Source organism: Ixodes scapularis, unplaced genomic scaffold, assembly GCF_016920785.2.
Source record: "Ixodes scapularis isolate PalLabHiFi unplaced genomic scaffold, ASM1692078v2 PGA_scaffold10__122_contigs__length_95168666, whole genome shotgun sequence".
NCBI lineage: Eukaryota > Metazoa > Arthropoda > Arachnida > Ixodida > Ixodidae > Ixodes > Ixodes scapularis.
The window spans coordinates 34977626-34997560 of record NW_024609836.1 but is presented as its reverse complement, the minus strand read 5'-3'; the positions used below and the strand labels follow the sequence as shown (position 1 = coordinate 34997560).

The following is a 19935-nucleotide window of genomic DNA, read 5'->3' as shown; positions in this document are numbered from 1 at the left end:
CCGCACCGCACATACCGGGAGCGGCAATACGGACACATTCAGGTTGGCTCAAGCTACTAAGCAATCCCTCATGGCTGCGGCGCAAGCAGGTAAACTCACGCCGCGCATACACGGAGCAGCAGTAATCACGTTCACATTTTCGTCCAAGCTACGAAGCAATTATGGTTTGAGTTGAGCTAGTTGGTACATAGTCAGTGATGGTGGTGAAGCAGCTTACACATTAAACGATCACACAAAGACGGGACAAGACACACAGAAGTTACAATGACGGTGGGGAAAACAACGTGAACATTAAACAATTACGCAGACAGAATATTCAACTGCTACACAGAAACGAAGCTACCGATATATTTTGTACTGGCGCGCTACAGTCGCGCTGACGTCACTGAGTGCTTTGTGAACCATTAATACTGGAAATAAAGTGTTCGCTTAAAATTCGCGCCTTCGTATTCACGGTGAGCTGCGTCGTGAGTTCACTCGGATCAGGGATTGGACACGAGTGCTGAGTCAGCGTTCGGCGAGGACTCAGATCCAATCACACGCTGCGTGCCCAAGTAACGGCCACCGCCAGTGTTGCTTGATTGGGCTGTGAAAAAGCCCTCTTGTTATTCTTCCTAAGCCTTAAAAACTCAGAATTTATCAGGAAGAATGTTTGGGCTCCAATCCATGCTGTGAAGGCGATTGAACAGCGAAGCTGTGGTATTACCTGCAACGATTGCCCAATGTACTGTAGACACTTTTTATGGCAAACGCCACCAGGGGGTGCTCCACACTTTGACGTCCCAAAGAGCTTCCGGTTTATAAAAAAAAAGAAGCAAAAGGCAACCTTAATACGGCTGCTTGCCATGCAGATAAAACGTTTAACCACCAATTTTCCAGGTGAACGTCAAAATAACAAAGGAGTGTGAGATCTGTCAAAATGTTTCGAGTATTTTTGTAAAACAACTTGCCTCCTCCAAGATGCAGTATTGTACATCCGAATACCCTGGTTAAATCACCATGTTTGTTGTCCGCATAGTGTTTATGCTTTCTAGCACTGGTGGCATAAGCAAACTCAACAGGCTTGCAAGGATGGTAAGACCGGAAGTCGTTTGGGAGGCAAGTGGCAGTTCATGTTTGTAAACAGCAAAAGGCTATACCAAACGATTGACAAAAGAAAAGTAAACTCACTGTAACAAACTTTTTAGATATGAAAGACTTTCTATGCTGCCGTTGCCACGGCAACTAATGCAACCGCAATCTTTACCGTGAAACGCATGCGGGGAGCTCTACGTGCTTTGCACTGTTAGCCGGGCTAGTGACGTCACTTCCCACTTCGGACCCTGCCGTTGCCGCGGCAACCTATGCAACCGCAATCTTTACGGAGAAACGCTTACGGGGAGCGCTACGTGCTTCGCATTGTTAGCGCGCGCAGATCTATCATGTGGTTCTGACACTTGTTTTCTGGTTTTCTTATTGAAACAAGTGGCAAAACCACATGAGAAATGAGAAGGCGTGCGCGAACGCTAATAAGGCGCGCGCGATGGTTTTCTGTCTACTACTCTGTCGACTACTGTTTTGTCGACGGACACAAAAAAAAAAAACCCGACCCACACCTCATATACAACTTCGCTCTAAAAAAAAAAAGATTTGAATAACTTTCTTTTTGTTACAGATGATCCGCAGTTTATATTTAACCTGACGGAGACCGTAAGAAGATACGCAGACTACTACGCAAAATTACACAAGACCACTTTTTGGTTCTATGACTTGTGGGCGGAGCGGGATGTGATGAAGGAGCGCGGCGTGTACAAAAGGTACGAAATTCCCTGCTACGGCGCATGTCACGCAAACATCGTTTAAGATGCCAAACGTTCCATGCAGTGTGCACGATTGAAGCGTATGCTGAGGCAGACACAGTTCATTATAGTATAGCTAACCAAATCTTTTTCACGTAATGTTTTACCTTGTGCACTGCTAATCACACGGATAGAAATACTTCAATTGGCGTAACGTTGCGCCGTCACCGAAGAGCCGTCGTGTCGAAGGTCAGCGTACGATCCTCCCACCTTGCAGCCCGTACACCGAGGGCTCCAAGGCGGCACAATTGTTCCCCGGTCATTGTCTTGTTTCTGGCCAGTTCCGGCTTCCACATGTCGCCGACAACAAAGGAGATATGCTTCGTGCTAGAGCGCAACGCTTACAAGACGTGCACGGAGAAGCCGTTCCTTTTATGCTGCTCCCCAAAAAAAGGGTTCGCCTAAAGGTATATGGCGTGAAGCGATCCAGCGCTAAGACCGCTACCGCAGCCGACAGGCATCGTCCGCGAGAGTCATTTTGAGTCAATGTTTGCGAGCAAATCGTGGAAAGCCGTCTACAATTTCCGCGTCCTCTTTAATATCCCTCGGAAAGTTGTCCTGGCGAAAGACGCAATGCTAACAATGTTTCCGGACTGCCCCTTCTTCCCGACGAAGAACGAAAAAAAGAGACAAGAACACGCAGGCTCTCAGGGGTCTCCTTTTAGCGATCGGTACCATGTGGTAGAGTGCTCAAGCTATAGTTACTTGGTGAATACCAGTGTTGCGGAATGGGCACCCCCATTTCATTCCAATTCCATTCCGGGGAATTAGAGTTTTCGATAATTCAATTATTTTCAATTCCTACGAATGGAGACACTGAGCCGATTCCCACTCCTGGAATGGCTGAATCGTTCCATTCCATTCCTTTAATTCCCAAACGTAAAAATTGTCACTTGACAGCTACGTTTTGTTGACGGCATAAGCAGCATAAAACTGACATTATCAAATGCAAAAACAATTGCAAAAAAAAAAAGCTAAATTCCTAAAAAAAGCACTGATTTTTACTAGCGGACCGCTGGTGGCAGAGAGTGTTTATTTACAATGTACTGCAAACATCGAGAAAGCCCCTTGATATGTCGATGCTTGTTTAAGACATCGGTCTTGCGACCACGTGGCTTGCAACAAACAGCAAAACTTAAATCCACTCATTTTCTTTTCTTTTTTTAAATTTTTTGCATTTGACTTTTAAGACATACGCGGCCAGCGTGTTTGTTTGATAAGACCATAAAGATATCCAGTTCGTGTGTGGCGCAGAAATAAGCTATATTACTGTATTCTTCAAATACAGCAACACGGCTAGTACACTGCTGGAAGCGACTCCATGCACAGCGGCAAGAACACATCCTTTGACAAAATGCAACCCCTGCGGCGCAGCACGAGGGACCGTGTAGACTACGTCACTTTACCTGTTTTAAAACGCATGAATTCACACTTGCTTTACGTATCTCGACATTTCTTGTCGTATTCAATTCAATTTTTGGCAGGTTCGCCTGCCCTTTTCCACCCTTCGCATACTCATTCTCGTGTTTCCTCTTCAGATGGCGAATAAGGTTCGATGCCGACTCCACCTTGTATAGTTTCGTTGCACAACTTTCAGCGTACAGCTTATTTATTTTCTTCGCGACTAATGTAGAAAAATGGCTTCTACGATGCCATGACTCGATTTGTATTTATCTTGTCTTCTCGTCCGAATAGACCGATCCCTCCAAGCGTTCCACGCATGCGTGACGCCGCCATAACTGTAGTTCGTAGGAGGCAGACGCCAGTTCACGCGACAGCTCATGCTGCCTCGTGGTCTGCTCGCGCAAACCATCAGCAGGGTTGTCGCGCGTGCAGAAAGACTACAGCTCCCACGATGCATATCGGCAGCGGTGGCGCACTCAAACTAGCTGGTGAGATCGGTCTGGCGGGTTCAGGCAGCAGACGGTACCAACCGATTCATTCTTCTACCTGAGTGTCGGTTGTTCGCGTTGTGGCGACGGGTCGGGAAGTCAGCGTTGACAGAGCTCTTCACATCAAGATACAATTAACCGGGTTATACCGCACCGTTCGAATTGACATTCCCCGTGTTTCCTCAACAACACCGTCCAACTGACTTCTTACCGCCTCAAATAGGGTCCAGGACAAGGAGCACGAATGCAGACCGGACAGCCGAGACGCGCGGAAGCCAAAACCTCAGTGACAGCTAGCACCCAGATCTCCTTCTCAGTTGCCCTCACAGCAGCGGTGGCAAGGGTCGCGCCTCGTCTGGCGCGGGACGATCGTTCTGCAGGTCTAGTCAGTTCGGTCACACTAACCGCTCATTCACACTGGAAGCGGATCCGCGTTCGCAAAGCGGTTGCAAACGCGGTTGTATGAAGGTCCAGTGCAATTGCACGCGCACACGATGACATCAAATGCGCGTGCAATTGTATTGGATCTTTATACAACCGCGTTCGCAACCGCTTTGCGAACGCGGATCCGCTTCCAGTGTGAATGAGCGGTAAGAGCGGCGACGATAGTCTACTTCAACTTACGATGGACCTCAACAAACAGCACGAGAGCCATTGAAACCAACCCAGTGCTTTCTGAGTGTCGCGTGACCCTGCAGTCCCGCTCACGGTGCTGTATTGCCTAGGGTGACTCGTAGCGTCCGCAGCGGTCCATCGGAAGGTGAAACGAAGTATGCAGAGACTAAAGTCAAAGGAAATGAGCGGGAATCCGCTAGCTTACTTGTAACCCCAACCCACTAAAACATATAACACAGAAAACAAGCATCGGAACAAAGACCAAGTAATAGGCGGACTTACACTACAAATGCAGTATAAAAAAACAAGCCTCGGAGCAAAGCGCAAGAGGAGCAGAGGGAAGTGAATCTCGCTTTGTTTTAATGCCGAAGCAAACCCACATTTCGCACTTCAAAGGAGTGCGCACGAATGAACGTGGAAGGCAGCAGAGTTGGCTGCCTGCTAAACAACGCGCCTCGAACTATAAGAAAACAATACCTGATCATCTTTCGACGGCGCCCGAGTCAACGAGTTATCAGAGCTCTGCGAGTTAGGAGTCGCTTCCGCTCCGAGATCTCAGTCTGTGCGCGCGCGTGCATTCTACAAACCGTCGCAACAACAACAAAAAAAGCATGACAAGAAGGACGATGAGGAGTTGTGCATGGCGGTTTCTTCCTTTGCAGCTCCCTTTTCTTTTGGTTGGTGCTTAGTTTCTTGTTTCGCTCTCGCGTAACACCATCGAAGCCCAACGCCTGCGCGTCCGTGAAAGGCGCCACGTTACCTCCCTTTCCCCCTTTGCTCTTTGCTGTGACGCTTGTTTTTTTGTATTGCATTTTTTTGGCGTATAAGTCTGTTAGGGCTCCACGCGGGCTAGCAGCTTCCCGCACATTTTATGTCTGAGCAACTGACTCGCTGACTGGCTCAATTTAGCTAACCGTACACTAAAAAAAAAAAAAAAAGAAGAAGAAGAACCGTGCCCATTCCATTCCCATTCCATTCCGGGCAAAAGGCACCTAATTCCATTCCCATTCCATTCCCCTCAACGTTGCCGCCATTCCAACTCCGGAGTGGCAACTCCGCAACACTGGTGAATACTATTTTTACATATTCAGTTTTACTTCACCTGGAAGTGCAAGAGTGGTGCACCATCACTTTTTCGTCAAATTTTGCTTGTCCCTAGTGTTAACGGGGTTTACGTTCAAAGTTTCACATCAAACTGTAGGCGGCAGGCCTCAATTTCCAACCCTCATAGCGCACGCGTGACGTTAATGGCAGGGATACCGCAAGCTTCAATTTTAGCACCACTTCTATTTGATCTGTACCTAAATGACCAAGCAAAGCTGTACCTGGATGTGAATTGTACCAGTACACTGACGACAGGTTACTTGTGTCACGTCACATAAATTTGTATACTGGCATTACGCTATTGAGAAACCATCTGTGGGGCCTATCAAGATTTTTTAAAGGTCTTGCTACCTTTCATCAAATTCTTAGAGGTCTAAAATATCCGTCCAATTTATCTAAGGGCCCTGACATACCCTTAAAGAATTTTGTGGGGAGTGAGAAGTCCTTTATAGTTTTCTAAAGACCGGTGGAGTCTGTCGTAATTTTTTCCTGGAAGAACCTGACCCGTCAAAATATGTTTAATGGGTCTGTACAAAAAATCACGTGGTCATTCAGGATATATCTGCCGGGGAAGCCGCTTGGCTATTTTGATTCGGGCGGATGCGAATTACGGTCGTTCATTGTCCGCTTCCCGTCCCACATGGGGGATCTATTTCCTAAAGCAGCTCAATGTGCAGATAAAAGATTTCTCCAAGCACCCTGCTTCTTCTGCTTTTTTGTGAGTTTGGTTTCAGAAGATAGTCCAGCGAACGAAAGCAACGCCAGAGGCGCCATCGCTATGGCTCCAAGGACGACACCGTGACCGTGACCGTGCAGTGTGTGTGTGTGTGTGTGTGTGTGTTTGGTGCACTTGCTAGGTTTTAGAAGTTGAACTACTGCACATAGGATTTTATTCAGGGGTAAAAAGAAAATCCAAATATTTATTTGACGGCAAAGAACTCGGTTGCAGCTATTGAATTTGATTACACCTATCTACACCTGCCTGCTCTCGTGTTTGAGTACACGTTGGTTCTCATTGTCTTTCTCCGTTTCAAAATGCATAGAAAAGCTCCATTAATATAAACTTCCAACCACATTTTGAACTGCCATTTTGGTCTTTGGTTCACAGTCATCTGTGCATCTAAAGGGTTGAAAAGCTGATAGGGTTTGAAATGCTGAAGAGTCTGAAGGGCTAAAGGGGTTTGAAGGTCTGAAGTGGCTTTAGAGGCTGAAGGGGTAGGGATGGCTGATTGGTGTTATGGGCTGATGAGTTTCAAGGGCTCAGAATCTATCGTAACATACCAGGTTGACGTGTTATTTTCAACAGGTTATTTTCTTATAATCAATGCCACTCAGTTGATGGAGTGGTGTTGAACCAACTTGATAAAAATTAACGCTTAAAAAGAAAACTTCAGCGTTTCAGCAACCCGTTAAAATGTAAGCGCATTGACCTTTTTTTTCTACACTTGATTACCTCGTCAAATATTTTTCGTGAAATTCCCCTTTAACTTTTATTGTTGAAAACTGTGTAGCTTCATGTCTATAGTCCGTTGCAACTCAAGAGGGTAGGGCGAGGGAAAGGAAGGCCGGGGAGGAGGAAGCAGGCGGAACGCTGGAGAAGAGAGGAGAAAACCTCCTCCTTTCTTTAGCATAAACGGGAGGGAGCCAAAATGGACCTTGTGTAGTCAGTCTCGCCCTAGTTCTTTCTCGAACATTCAAGGAGAAATATTCGAGATGACGAGCATAGTAGATAAAGAGCCGTGCGCCTTCTTACCGATTCATTCACTGATTTTCTCTTGTGATAGCAAGCTGTTGCGCCGACGCATCGCCACTCGATGCTGCCGCCATCGACGCTCATTGCTGCTCTCTCGAAGTTCGTTCTTTCTTTTGGTTCTGGCACAAATTAGCCAATTAAACCCTTATTTTTAGTTCATTATTCATCGTCTTTTCGCTTTGATCCGTTACATATCTGGTGAAGGTGCGGGGTACTTCATTCCAAGTGCAAGAAAAACAAAGCGATGACGCCGCCGGCTTCCACCGCCCCCTCCGTCGTCATTATGCCCGTCGCACCCCGGACGCCTGCACTGTTCCATGGTGACGTCTACGAGGACATCGACGACGGGACGCTGCAGTACTAGGGAGCTGCCTGTCACAATGGGTGGACGTCGAGCAATGCCTACAGCACGTCTAGTTCTCTCTCGAGGAAACGGCACACACCTGTTATGAAAACAAAGAGGCGACGATAACCACTTCGGAAGCGCGCAAGGATCAGCTCCGCAATGCATTTTCGAACCAGCAACGACGTGAACGCGCTGAGGAGTTGCTCCAGGCAATGGTGGAAGGCCTCAACGAGAACATCGCCAGCTTCGTATAATACGTGCTGCCACTAAGCAGTTAGGTTTATCTCGAAATTCCTGAAGTGAAAAAACCAAAAATCCTCATGCAAAAAGTCAGAAAAAAAAAAACGTTTTTGGGTGTTTTGTGCGCAGTTCACCCGCGACCGTTGCACAATTCGTGACGGATGCTACTGATATCGAACGCGCTTTTCAGGCAAAAGCCTCGCACTACTAGCGACTACCTGGCGTCGATCTATCGGCGTCGTCAAGTTTTTACCTTGGCCCGAGTGCGTCGGACGTCCACGAGATCACCTGAGACGTCGTCCCAGAGGAGCTCTGGAAGATGCTCCGTACTTCCAAACGCCCGGCCTCGCTCTCGATCGCCGAGGCAGTTAAAAAAATGGACATCGCGTATTCCAACCGCCGGCTCCTGTCGACGTGCCAGCCGTCAAAAACCCGACGCTGACCTAAGCCACAATGACCCTCCGACCATCGCCACCAGCTCGCTCGTATGTGGCGCCTCCACGCCTTGAGCCTTGTAGCAATTCCTTTTCTGCTACCCGTCTCAGAGAATGACACAACGCATTGGTTTAACAACACATCGTCCTTTATTGACAGCCATCGCCCGCGCCGCAAACCGAAAAGCCCCGAGCACAGTTATGCGTCGGCTTTTTATCAGCGGCGGAGCGCCACTCGCGTGGCCGATTGCGCTTTGCCACCTTCTGGTGAAAAGCACGAGAGACGATTTTACATGCGGGCAACCTCGTTGAACTCTGTGGATCAACAGGCTACCCCACACATCTCTCTCCCTCCCCCCCCCCCCTTCCAAAAACCAAATAGGAGAATGCTCAGGACGTCTTGAGGTGGCCTTCCTTCTGGGTCACTGAGGATCGAGCCTTCGCAGATGAGCCGGCACGGCTTGGACTGGGCCTTGCTTGATTTTGGGACCGACGTCAGCAGTTACGGACGGGACCGATGAGGCCGCAGTAGGTCCAGTGAGGGGGCTGCGTCGCTAATGCTGCGTTTGGGGGGTATGCACGAGCCACTAGAAATTTAAGAGCAAATGAGGACATGGTATGGCAAAATAAGAAGCCGCGCACCGGCACGACGCACGCTCTAGTGAAATATGGGAGCACGGTTACTTTCTCTTCTCCCCCTCCCCCCCAAATCAAGAAGACAGTACCAGATTTTCCTAGTGTCAAGCTTGCGCAAGGGCAACATTTTGACCCACTTCGTAAAGGGGTACGTCGCTACTAGCAAATACTGATTGCCGCGTGAACTACGGAGAAAAGCACCGACAGCGCCACAGGCAACACACTCCCAGAGGTACTTCCTTTCGACCGATTGCATTAAACCTGGTGGTTGGCCAACTCCTGGTTTTGACTTCTGACATGCCGTACAGGTACGTGCGCACCTCATTAATTCCTGCGTCATACCAGGTCACGTTGCAATTCGGGATTACTTTTCGAAAGTTTTGCTCCCACTGCTGGGGCCGCCTAGGGCGGAATCATACCTATCTCGTATGAAGAACTTACGCAGCTTGCGAGGTATTAGAGTTTTCGCTCTTGCGCTCGATCGTGCTTCTTCGTCGACCTTTAACATTACTTTTTTGTATTTTAGACACAAGTTCGCCCTTAATCAATGTTTAGTTTTCTACTGCACTAACCGCCTCTTTGCCAGTCATTCGTGACATTTTGGCGGAGGTGCGGGGTACAACTCAAGCAGCGGTTTCCTCCGATGCCTCGCAGCGCAAGCCCAATCCCCAGCTCAAGACGACCATCCGCAGAGATTACCGAGACCCGAAGAAGCCGCCGGATCCAAGGCCGAGCCCGGTATCAGCTCCCGGCAGCAGCTCCTAGACGCTGCTGCTTCTGGGAGCAGCTGCTGGGACACTTTTTCACCTCCTTTTTGACACTGTCTGAGAGCAGAGGGACCTGCCCCGCAAAGTTCAACGGAATCGCATCCCGAGAATGCAGTCCTGTCGTCTCGTAAATGGCGTTAGTTAAGTTTTTATTCCCAGTCGGTAAGTATTTTGAAAAAAATCTGATGTAAGTTGTTCCGCTACAATGCATTCTCGACCAAAGATTATAGGTACTGGTATCCCAGGCAGATACAACGCGCTGTCTTCGCTTCATGTTGTGGAAAGAGATTCGTAATATCACGGCCCCGCCAGCGGGTAGTGGATATCCCGACGCTGCCTCTTAGTTTGCACTCGCTTCTCGAGGATTTATTTGTCTCTTCTTACAAAGTTCGGATACAGCATCCCCAAAGAGCGATATGTTTGCGCCTGTATCCAGAAGAGCGGCTATTAGGGCCACCGAAACGTTTACAGTCATGCGAGGGTCAGTACATCCTGATCGAGACTGAATTCTTTGTGCCGCTAGAATGAATACCACTTTCTCCGTTTTGGATGCTGTTGCGGCCTCTGCCGACCGGCTCCTGGGACTGGGAATACTGGCATCCAGAGCAAACGTCCTAGGCACCAAGAAATTTAAACGACCTTCGTTTTTCTGGATTATGCGTGGGTTAGGGTTCCGGACGTGCAACGTGAAAAGGATTGCATTTGGGCTCAATGCAAAAACACTCCTCCGCAGTTCCTTCTTTGCATGGGTCCTCCGGTGCTCAACGCCGAAGCGGACATCCCGGACATCGCATTACCGATATTGATTTGATCAGGCCCGCCGTCGTTCAACGCCGAAGCGGTCCAACAGGCTATCTCTTGTACGGGTTTCCTGGAGCCAAACTCCGAAGCGGCCATCCCGAATATCTCACGACCAAGATTAGTTTGCTCGGGACCACGTCGTTCTACGCCGAAGTGATCCAGCAGATTATCTCTCATTCGGGCTTCCCGGGGCTCAACACCGAAGTGGCCATCTCGAATGTCTGATGACCAAGAGTGATTTGATAAGCTCTATGGGGGTTCAGCTCCGAAGCGGAAGAATCAACTGTCTCGTGACCGAGATTGATTTGAACAGGCCACCCGTGGCTCAAGGAAGAGGCAGGCTCGCCGGGGTTTTCATTACTGTCACAATGCAAAAAAGTGCTTGCCTCATCGGGCCTTGCACCATCCGCCTCAATGGCGGACGCATTGAATACTTCTTTACCTGGACCGTAGTCAGCGGGCCTCCCACAGTCTTGTGGTGCTAGCCGTGCCCTTCTCCTGGTTCGTTAATGGTGGCTGCGACGACTGAACCTTGAGGGCCGCGTTTTCCACGTTGCCGGTGAATAGCAGACGTCTACCACCGCCGGCTCCCGCCGTTTGCCTGCATCCACGTTTGGGCGTGTCCTGGTTGTCCGCACCGAGAACAGCGATGCAAGGTTTGGTTTCCATCATCCCCTCTGTTCGTACGAGAAGATTAATGGGATTTTCTGGCCTCTGGTGTCCCATCTGGCCAATGTACTTGCTACGGGTTGTGAGATCACTTCCCGCTAGAACACTCTCAATTTTAGCGCACGGATTAAGGGCTGCGGGACCTGCATCGTCGACAGATTCGTAAAACTCACTGTGACTTTCGTATTCCTCTGGGTGTCGAGATCACACGAAGGTTGGTTTAAGGGCTGTACTTCTTGGTGAAACAGGCAGGTACCGAGGTTCAGGAAGGATGTCCGCTTGACTCGTCGTTGCAGCCAGTGCCATTTCGTTGAGATCCCTAAAACTAAGCCCCCTAAGACATGAGTCGAAGCGTGCTTGAGCGGCTCTGACGGATAGCCCGTGCTACTTCTTCTGCATCTGAGGCCGCCGCGTCAGCAAGGTCACAAAGGTCCTGGAAGGCCCTAACAACTACATAATCGACTCCGGCGGTTGTTGTGTGCGGACACGGAGCTCGGCCTGCATCCGGATTTCGTAATCGGGTGGCAGGAACTCCGTTCTGAATCGCGAAACAAAATCCGCCATACTCAAGAAAGTTCTTTATCTCTTTCTCCAGAGCGCTGCGCTATCAATCAGTGCGCAAGCAAAATATAAGTGAGCACACTTTCATCATCAATTTCCGACGCAGCTTGATAGTCCCGGGGTTTCGAGATTAACATCGCCACTGACTTCCTTTTTGCGTGCCCCGAAACAATCGTAACGCTAAGCGAGAGCCGCAGGTAGCCTTTGGAGGGAGGGGTTCCAGCAGGAGCAGGGTTTGAGCGCGTCATCTGTTCCCGCTGTAACTAAAGAAGCATGGCCTTGGCCATTCTTAGTTCTGATAGACCCTCTTTGATGACGCGTCTGCCCGTATTGAGACCGCAGGCTTAGCGCCTGGTTTCTTGTCAGTGGCGGCTTTATTTGCGAATGCGCCGAGTGTCGAATCGATGTCATCACTTACGTTTTTGTTGGCGTCCTCTGTAGACGACACCCTGTAGTAGTGATGTGTTCTGAAGGTCGAAGAAGCTTAGGCTTGGGTCACAAAGTTTCGTCTCTACCCGTAGCTCCGAGATGCGGAAGTTGTCGATGAGGGTCGCCGGATTCGTCCTCGCTGCCTCTTTTTCACCGGAATAACTTTAAGCAAACCCACCAAACGAAGATCGAGCGGAAGCGCGGAAACACGGGCAGTTCAGCTCGCTCGGGAGAATTAAAAAAAAAAAGAAATCCGTAAATGCGGGCAAACTCAGGAAAGCAAAGTGTCTAAAGACCCATTTCGCGGCATCCTCCATGACGAGAAGCATATTGCCGCGCGCAGGGTCACGGACTTGTAGAAAGTTCTCGTTCATTCTTGCTGCGGACATAACTATCGTTCATCCTTGTTTTTGTTGTTCTAGAAAGTGCTTGTTCATTCTCGCCCCGAGCGCGCTACGCTCGAACCTTCTCCGCCGAATCTTCGAGATAGTGACTCACTCTAGATAAGAGGCCGCCCGCGACCTTGTCGAGTCAGTTTCGCCCCAGCGCTCGACTATGCTGTCTCGCCGACCTCGACGCTCGCGACGCTTTGTTATTATTTTCTATTCTCTTTTTGTTTTGGCACAAGTTCGCCACATTAAACGTTTAGTTCTTCCTGTTTATTTATTGTTACTCTGGTCACCACCCGTGACAATATCACGGTTGGGCGCCAGTGTAGGAGTTCTCTCGCTGCTATCCATCTCGAAGAATGACACAACGTACTGGTTCAATAACATGTCGTTTAGGGACTGTCATGGCCCGCGCCGCGATCCCGAAAGCATACATCTGAGCTGGTTTTTTTATTAGCGGCGGAGCGCCGCTCGCGTGGCCGATTACGCTTCGGCACCTCGTGGAAGAAATCACGACAGACGATTGCCGAGAACGAACGATACTAATATCTTTTACAAACGTTGAATGGCTCCTTGTCGCATTAGCGACAAGGAGCCATTCGATGCTCCTTGTCCGATGCTCCTTGTCCGATGCTCCTTGTCGCATTAGCGACAAGCCATTCGATGCTCCTTGTCTGATGCTCCTTGTCCGATGCTCCTTGTCGCATTAGCGACAAGGAGAATCGGAACGACGCTTCTGCCACGGTGTCGAACAACCTCGACGTTAACATAGACGGCGACGACACGACGGCACTCGTCGACACCAGGGAAGACTATTATGTTTTGATTGGAAAGCTCTCTCGCCACCTTCGACAAGTGATGACGCGGTTGAATAGCTCCACAAGGTTATTCGACGCCTTGGGGACTTGAACTACGAGGTGCTTCCCGACGGAGCCCGACCATCAGGACGCCACCAGCCGCGATTCGAAGAGATGCATGTTCGTCTCAAGCCCTACTATGCTGGATACGACTGAGGACTATTTATTATTCAGATGACGCCGCAGTGTACTTTTCGCTGTTATTGGGTTTATCTCCATGTTCATTTATTTAAGTTTTCATTGGGGCGATGCACTTTTAACGAAACGAGTAATGCTGCGTGCATGATCGACAAGGAACGCTTCTCCGTCCATCTAGAAGATTCACGTTTACTCTTTCCCCGAGAGTAAAATATAAGGAGGCCAGAATGACCTTGCCTAGACAGTCTCGCCCTAGTTCACTCACCCGTATTCAAGGTCGAATGTTCGAGATGCCGAGTGTAGTAGATAAGGTACTGACCGTGGTCTTGCCGACTCATTCCCTCCGACTCTACCGACGACGAGCCACATTCCCTCACGCGCTAGCCAGCTGTCAAGCCGACGCAAGGTCACTCGCTGCTGTCCCCGTTTACGCTCGCTGCTACTTTCTCGAAAATACTTGTAAATATATCAGCTTGAACTTTAGAATTATACTTGAACAGGAAGAAAGAAAGGACAGAAGAGGACAAACAACTGACTACCAACGGTGTTTTACAGTAAGCTTCTTCCTTGCGCGTTTGCTTCTTCATTCACAGTACAGAGCACAATAACCGATTACATAAACCTATTGCATAAATGAAGATCACTACCGATATTTACACCTATATAATTTATACAAAACAATCATAAAAATTGCCTAAAACTTATTGTTCTTGAACTAACCCACCACAAGCTCGTGCTCTTGTTTTCGGGGCGTGACATTTCGTAGGTATCGTCTTTATTTTTTTGTGAACGGTGATTGATGGGGTGCTGATACAATCTTCGGCGTGTTCCTCGATAGCGAGCGCCTCGCGCATCCAACGTGCATGAGGATTGTTGTTACTCGCAAGGATGGCTGTTAAAAGCTGCACTGCCCTGGCATGTCCCGCAATGAGCTGCCAGATGTCCTGCCGCTGTCCCCTTATCCCCGTGTTCCACTAGAGCGACAGACAGAAACAAACGACAAAGACAAGCCTAAATCCAGAGTCTTTCGCGATTTGAGAAGCTTTGTAGAATAAAGGCGGCTATGCTCAAACACGAGCATCATGCACTCGAGGGTATCATTGACAGGCTTGCAATCGCTCGTGCTTACTTCACGTGCACTGAACGCCTACACGCCTGCCTAACGTACTATCACCAGCATGCCACATGGGTTTGAGGCTTTTCCCTGTATTTTGTTTCTGTCTGACGCTCTAGTGGGACACGGGCATTAAGAGACGCTGCATGCTCGCGGCCTCTGTGGTTGATACATCGCCCCGTTTGGCCGATGTTGCATTTCCCGCATGAAAGGGGAAAGTGGTACACCACTCTAGTTGTGCATGGGGCATACTGCATTCTGTTGGCCGTGTCGCACGTTTTTTTCTTTTGTTCTTCGGTTAACTCGTCCGCACATTAAGTAGGATAAATTAGAATAAATATTTTTTGTTCTTCGGTTAACTTGTCTGCACATGAAATAGGCTAGGTATGCTCCGCGCCCAACAAAGCCGACTCCATTGTCGCGACCCGTCTCGCCAAACCTGTCCGTTCTAACCACTACACACGATCTGCGCACATACGAGCCTAAAAATGCTGCGAGCACTTATTTATTTGACTTTACCTAATTGAAAGCAGGTACGCGTAGATTGTATTCTAGAAGTGCGTGGAGCAAACTGCCATGTTCTGTGCTATGGCCTTTCAACGCATAAAATGCGAACCCATTTGCGATGTCTATCGCTCGATGCACTGTGGAGCGTGCAGCCCTCCCATATACTTTCTGGGAAGCATAGACTTTTCTTATATCATATGCAAGAACTTTGCACTACTAGAGGAAGCTTTTGCCTTCACGTTGAGCAAAGATAATGATAGCGATCGCAGGACCCGAAATCCGCAGCGTATGCGATCTACTAAAATACCCAAATGAAATAAAACATTCCGCTCCCTTCGTGCAATGCAGCCGCAAAAATGACAACGAACCCTATTTCACCGCACTCGCATCGGCCAGAATGGAAGATGCCTAAATGTTCGCCTTCGAGAGCACCCTTTAGGAGTCACCAAGGCATCATCGGACTCTTTCCACCCCATTGTTGTGCATGCCCTTACCTGCCACGATTGCACCCTAAACTTTGAAAACACTACTGTGCTTGATTCCCACAGAGATAAGTGTGGGCGCGAAATAATTGAGGCGTTTAAGATCAAATACGCCGCAAACAATGTTTCTGAGCCTTCTCTGGCGTTATCGTCAAAAGAGCTGGAGTTCCTCGCGCCAGAATTACCGAAAAGCTTGTTTTGATCAATTATTAATTTCGCCTTTCCCTTTCTTTTCTTCATCCTTTTTCCCCTTTTTCAGGGGTTAATTTCCCTTCTTTTTTTCTTCTTCCTTTTCCCCCTTTTTTCAGGGGTTAATTTGCATAATTGTCCGCTCATTTTAATTTGGTATTTTAAAATTTGTGCGCAATTTGGTTTTATTTGAAATTTGAGCATTTTCGTTTTTGTTCGTATTCATTTAATTTTCGTTTTATTTTCGTTTTCTTTCTTTCAATTTCTTGAAGTTCACGGTCGTAGTGTCATGGGCATCTAAAAAATGTTCGTTGCTCATTGAAAGAACTGTGTGCGTCTGTGTTCGTCCTTCACGAGTTTTATTCTTTCTGTGTATTCCGCTTTTTCAAACCGCATTATGCACGAACATGCCGACCAGAACAGCACCAGAAAGGCTGACAGTCCCTGCCACCGTCTCCGCCACCGTCCCCGCTCCTCTGGTACTTCGTTTGTCCGCGAGAGGGCGAGCGACCAGCTGGAGTTGCGAATAGGGACTGACTTCCTGACGTAACACCCAGCAACCCAAGATCGCCGGCGACGTTTCCCCTTGCCAATTTCGGCGCCGGGCAGTGGAAGACGGCGGGTAAATCACAGGGGCGCATATTTTCTAAATCGCAGTTCGGCATGGAGACCTAAAATAACAATATTGACATTACTCTACCATTCGCCTTTTATATAATTCATCCATGCATTTTTTTTTTGTATTGCACTTACACAAGAATCAATTGAAAAAACAGCCCCTGGACTTGTCTTTCGGAGAAGCAGGTGGTCCCTCTAACGCTACAATCTTCGTACCATACTAAATTGATGGTTCATAAATACGAGTGATGTATTTAAAAACCCAACAGCCGATTCGCACCTACTTTGTAACTAATGCGCTCAATGCTTCCTTGTTACTTTGTTCTTTGTTATGCTACCGTTATAAACCCGCTTGACGCGTGAAACGCCTTTCTCTGAGCTACTGTTTTTGTAACGGTGTCCAGTCTCAGTCAAGTAGATCTCGGCGGCTTTTTTTTTTTTTCATGGGTGTCTCTTTTGTATATCTGCCTAGCAAATAACGCTTTGAACTGAATATACATATGGGTGAACAAGGACACAATCCTGTCTCTATAGCCACCTACAGAACGAGGTCAGCAGGGCGGAGCGTCGGTTGTCCCTTTGGGTTATCCTAGAGTTCCTGTTTAGGCTCCCGTAGGGAGCCCTATACAGGAACTCTAGGTTATCCAAAAGCCCATCTATCCTGGGAAAACTGGCGCTATTCAGTGTTGTGGAAACGCTCGGGACACGTGCCGCGCGCCACTTCCGGAAAGAGCATTGCGTCTGGAATGTAGCTCAGTGCTGCGCTGTGCCGCCATAATCTTCCCAATTGCTGCACGTTGCACGTGCCTTATGCATCGACGCACCTTGAGCTATTTTCAATACATGAAGGGGCTCTAGGTTGCCCCGCCTCAAGCGTGCACGTGCAGCCAACCCCCCCCCCCCCCCCCCTCCCCTCCCCGACACCCTCAAGCTGTCCTTGACAGCTTTTTTTTCTGGGGACCCCCAACAACATGTTGGAAAAATAAAGGAATTGAACTGAATTGGAGCACGGCGAAAAGCAAAGAGTGCATGTGGAGGACGGGCGTTCGAAAGAGGCTCTCTGCCATTACGCATTGTCAGTTACCATAAAGGACATGGGGCCGCAACTACACCACTTGTGCGCGTTTTGTTCCAGCTACAAGCTCTCCGTGACGGCGACTAACTTTCAGTTCGGAGAAGCCATCGGGAAACATATCCAACCCAAGGAGGTATTCACCACCACGATTACAAACCATCAAGAAACATCGGATTTAACTCAAACTGTGTCGCAGACCCACGTGAACACGGAGACCGCCATCGTCAAATTGGTGAAGGGATTTGAGGCGAACTACAAGACCAGCGTTACTGTCGGAGTACCTCTCGTTATTAGTGCAGGCGTCGAATACAGCTTCGATTACAGCCTTTCCAAGACGAAGTTGGAAACCAAAACCAAGACCGAAACTCTGGGCATTAACGTCCAAGTTCGCGTGCCACCACAAAAGACAGTGCAAGTGACGTGGTACGTGAGCAATACTGTTATGGTAAGTGAAATGTTTAGTGATGAAACACGCAGAGATCAGCGTATTGCATAATGGTCCTTTCACGACTCTTAGTTTTGACATATGCAGCGGGTGATAATATATCGCTGATTTTGAGTACACAAAAATATCGAGAACCGTTCTTATTATATCCTGCTATGCATTTTTACTTTAAAAAATACTGTACGGGTAACAAATGAGTTCAACAAAATTTATTATCATAGATTTTAGATCATAGATTGTGAGTATAGAGGAGGCTGTGGTCTTGACCACCGAAAGGAAGGACCGCTGTCGCAAAGATTAGGCAACCGAAACCTAGAAACGTGTTCCAATTTAGCGTGTTCATGGAACGCCATACGATTCTGCCACTGCCTTGTATCTATCCAAAATGAGTTGCTTTTGAGGTTTTTTATGACGCGTGGAAAGTTTCTAATTAAAACTATAGGTTTATTTTCACTTCTTAAAATTTTAATGAGTAAATTATAGCCAGTAACTGAGCTAAATATTATGTTTTTGCAATTCTTGACGTCGGCCGTGACTAACACTTTGATGCCGGAATTTTTCTTTTTCTGAACAAATTTTTGTTTACTGTTTTTTTTTTTTAAAGTCTTACTGAAATACTCGGTGTACTATAGGATTTGCTATCTGCACAGCATCAACTAGGGGATCGGGTCCTTGCCGGTGTGGGCCACGCGGTCTTCCCTTTCTTCGCGTTTTGTCGCTCGGCGTTACTTGGGTTCGTCGATCGTCAAGCTGATTGCTCCACGAGAGTGTCCCCTGCCACCGCGAAGCGGCGTTTACGGGTGGACCCAGTGCGTTTACATTTTTGTAGAGAGCCGCCGCAGACTGCCGCCGCGAGGTGGCGTGAACGCTGTGAAGGAGGGGTTAACACGCGCTTTCGTTATATGTCTAATGCATATGCAAAGTCATATGCAAAGTCATATGCAAAGAGTATGAAACTAGCTGCGTTTCGCGCAAAATAAACATCGAAGGCAAGACGAAGAGCAGAGCAAGGAATCCAATGGAATTAGTACAATTACTGCCTTTTTGTATGGGTGATTTAATTTTTATAAACAAGTCGCATTAACGACGTGTTCTTTGAAAAGGCATTCATGCGTCAACTCCATGTTTTGAAATTAACCTTACATTGAATGCATTGTTGTTGTTTTTTGTTTCATCCGCCTATAAAGCTTCGACAAATTTTAATCTTCAGAGCGAAAGCATCTTTAAGCACCTGATTCCTAGTATTATTAAACTCCACACTTCATTGCGTTAGTCTTTTCAACAGTGTTAAATTAAAGTTTAACACGTCAATCCTTGAAAACAGAAGGTATTTGAAGAATTATTTGAAGATGATTAAACACTCTCGCTGGTATTTGTATCTTCATTTAAATAGCCTTCTCAAACGTGTCATTGATGTGTTATTAAATACAATTTTGTTCGGGGCATTTAGCATTTGTACTTAAATACATCTCTGGAACTATTTTGGCCAACCGTGTAGCTGACAATTGAGTGTTCCGGTGATTAAAATAAACGATATTGACCATTGACTGATTTTGTTGTGTCTTTGTTTTATATAAAAAAAAAAGTTGCACGTTAGTCGTACTAAGGCACCGCCTCGTGATAAGCATGCCCCGCCGAGTTATTAAGGATGATAGCTGCAATGCAGTCGTTGTGAAATTATAAACCGAGTATCAAAAATACAACAAAATAAAAACTGAAGGGGAAGATAAACGGAAGACAGTGGGGTCACGCAATAATTGTATCGGGGAGTGGCGATGTTTACAAGGAGAGCCGCTTAAATTTTTGCAGTATTATCGGTTTCCTCGTTAGGCGACTCTGTTATCGATTTTGACCACTGCTCGCGCATCATGTTTAGCCTTTCAGAGCACTGTACATGTGTGTATGACAAGGACGCCCAAAGCACAATGGATGTGCGAGCAAGCAATGCTACTTTTGTGGCCCATGAAACGGGCGGTACATAGCGCCACCTAGAGTAGCTACATCAAGTTACTCTGCTTGACCCTGTCATCTGATGG

The 19935-nt window shown here is 47.8% G+C and overlaps 1 protein-coding gene across 1 annotated transcript in view; it reads left to right on the top strand.

The window, feature by feature from the left end:
* LOC115312625 overlaps positions 1 to 19935 on the top strand; it is a 34126-nt gene that overhangs the window by 13113 nt on the left and 1078 nt on the right. The window contains exons 3-4 of the mRNA XM_042288527.1: positions 1655 to 1796; positions 17515 to 17899. Coding sequence (XP_042144461.1) covers positions 1655 to 1796; positions 17515 to 17899 — 527 coding nt within the window. The remainder of the gene's footprint in view (positions 1 to 1654; positions 1797 to 17514; positions 17900 to 19935) is intronic.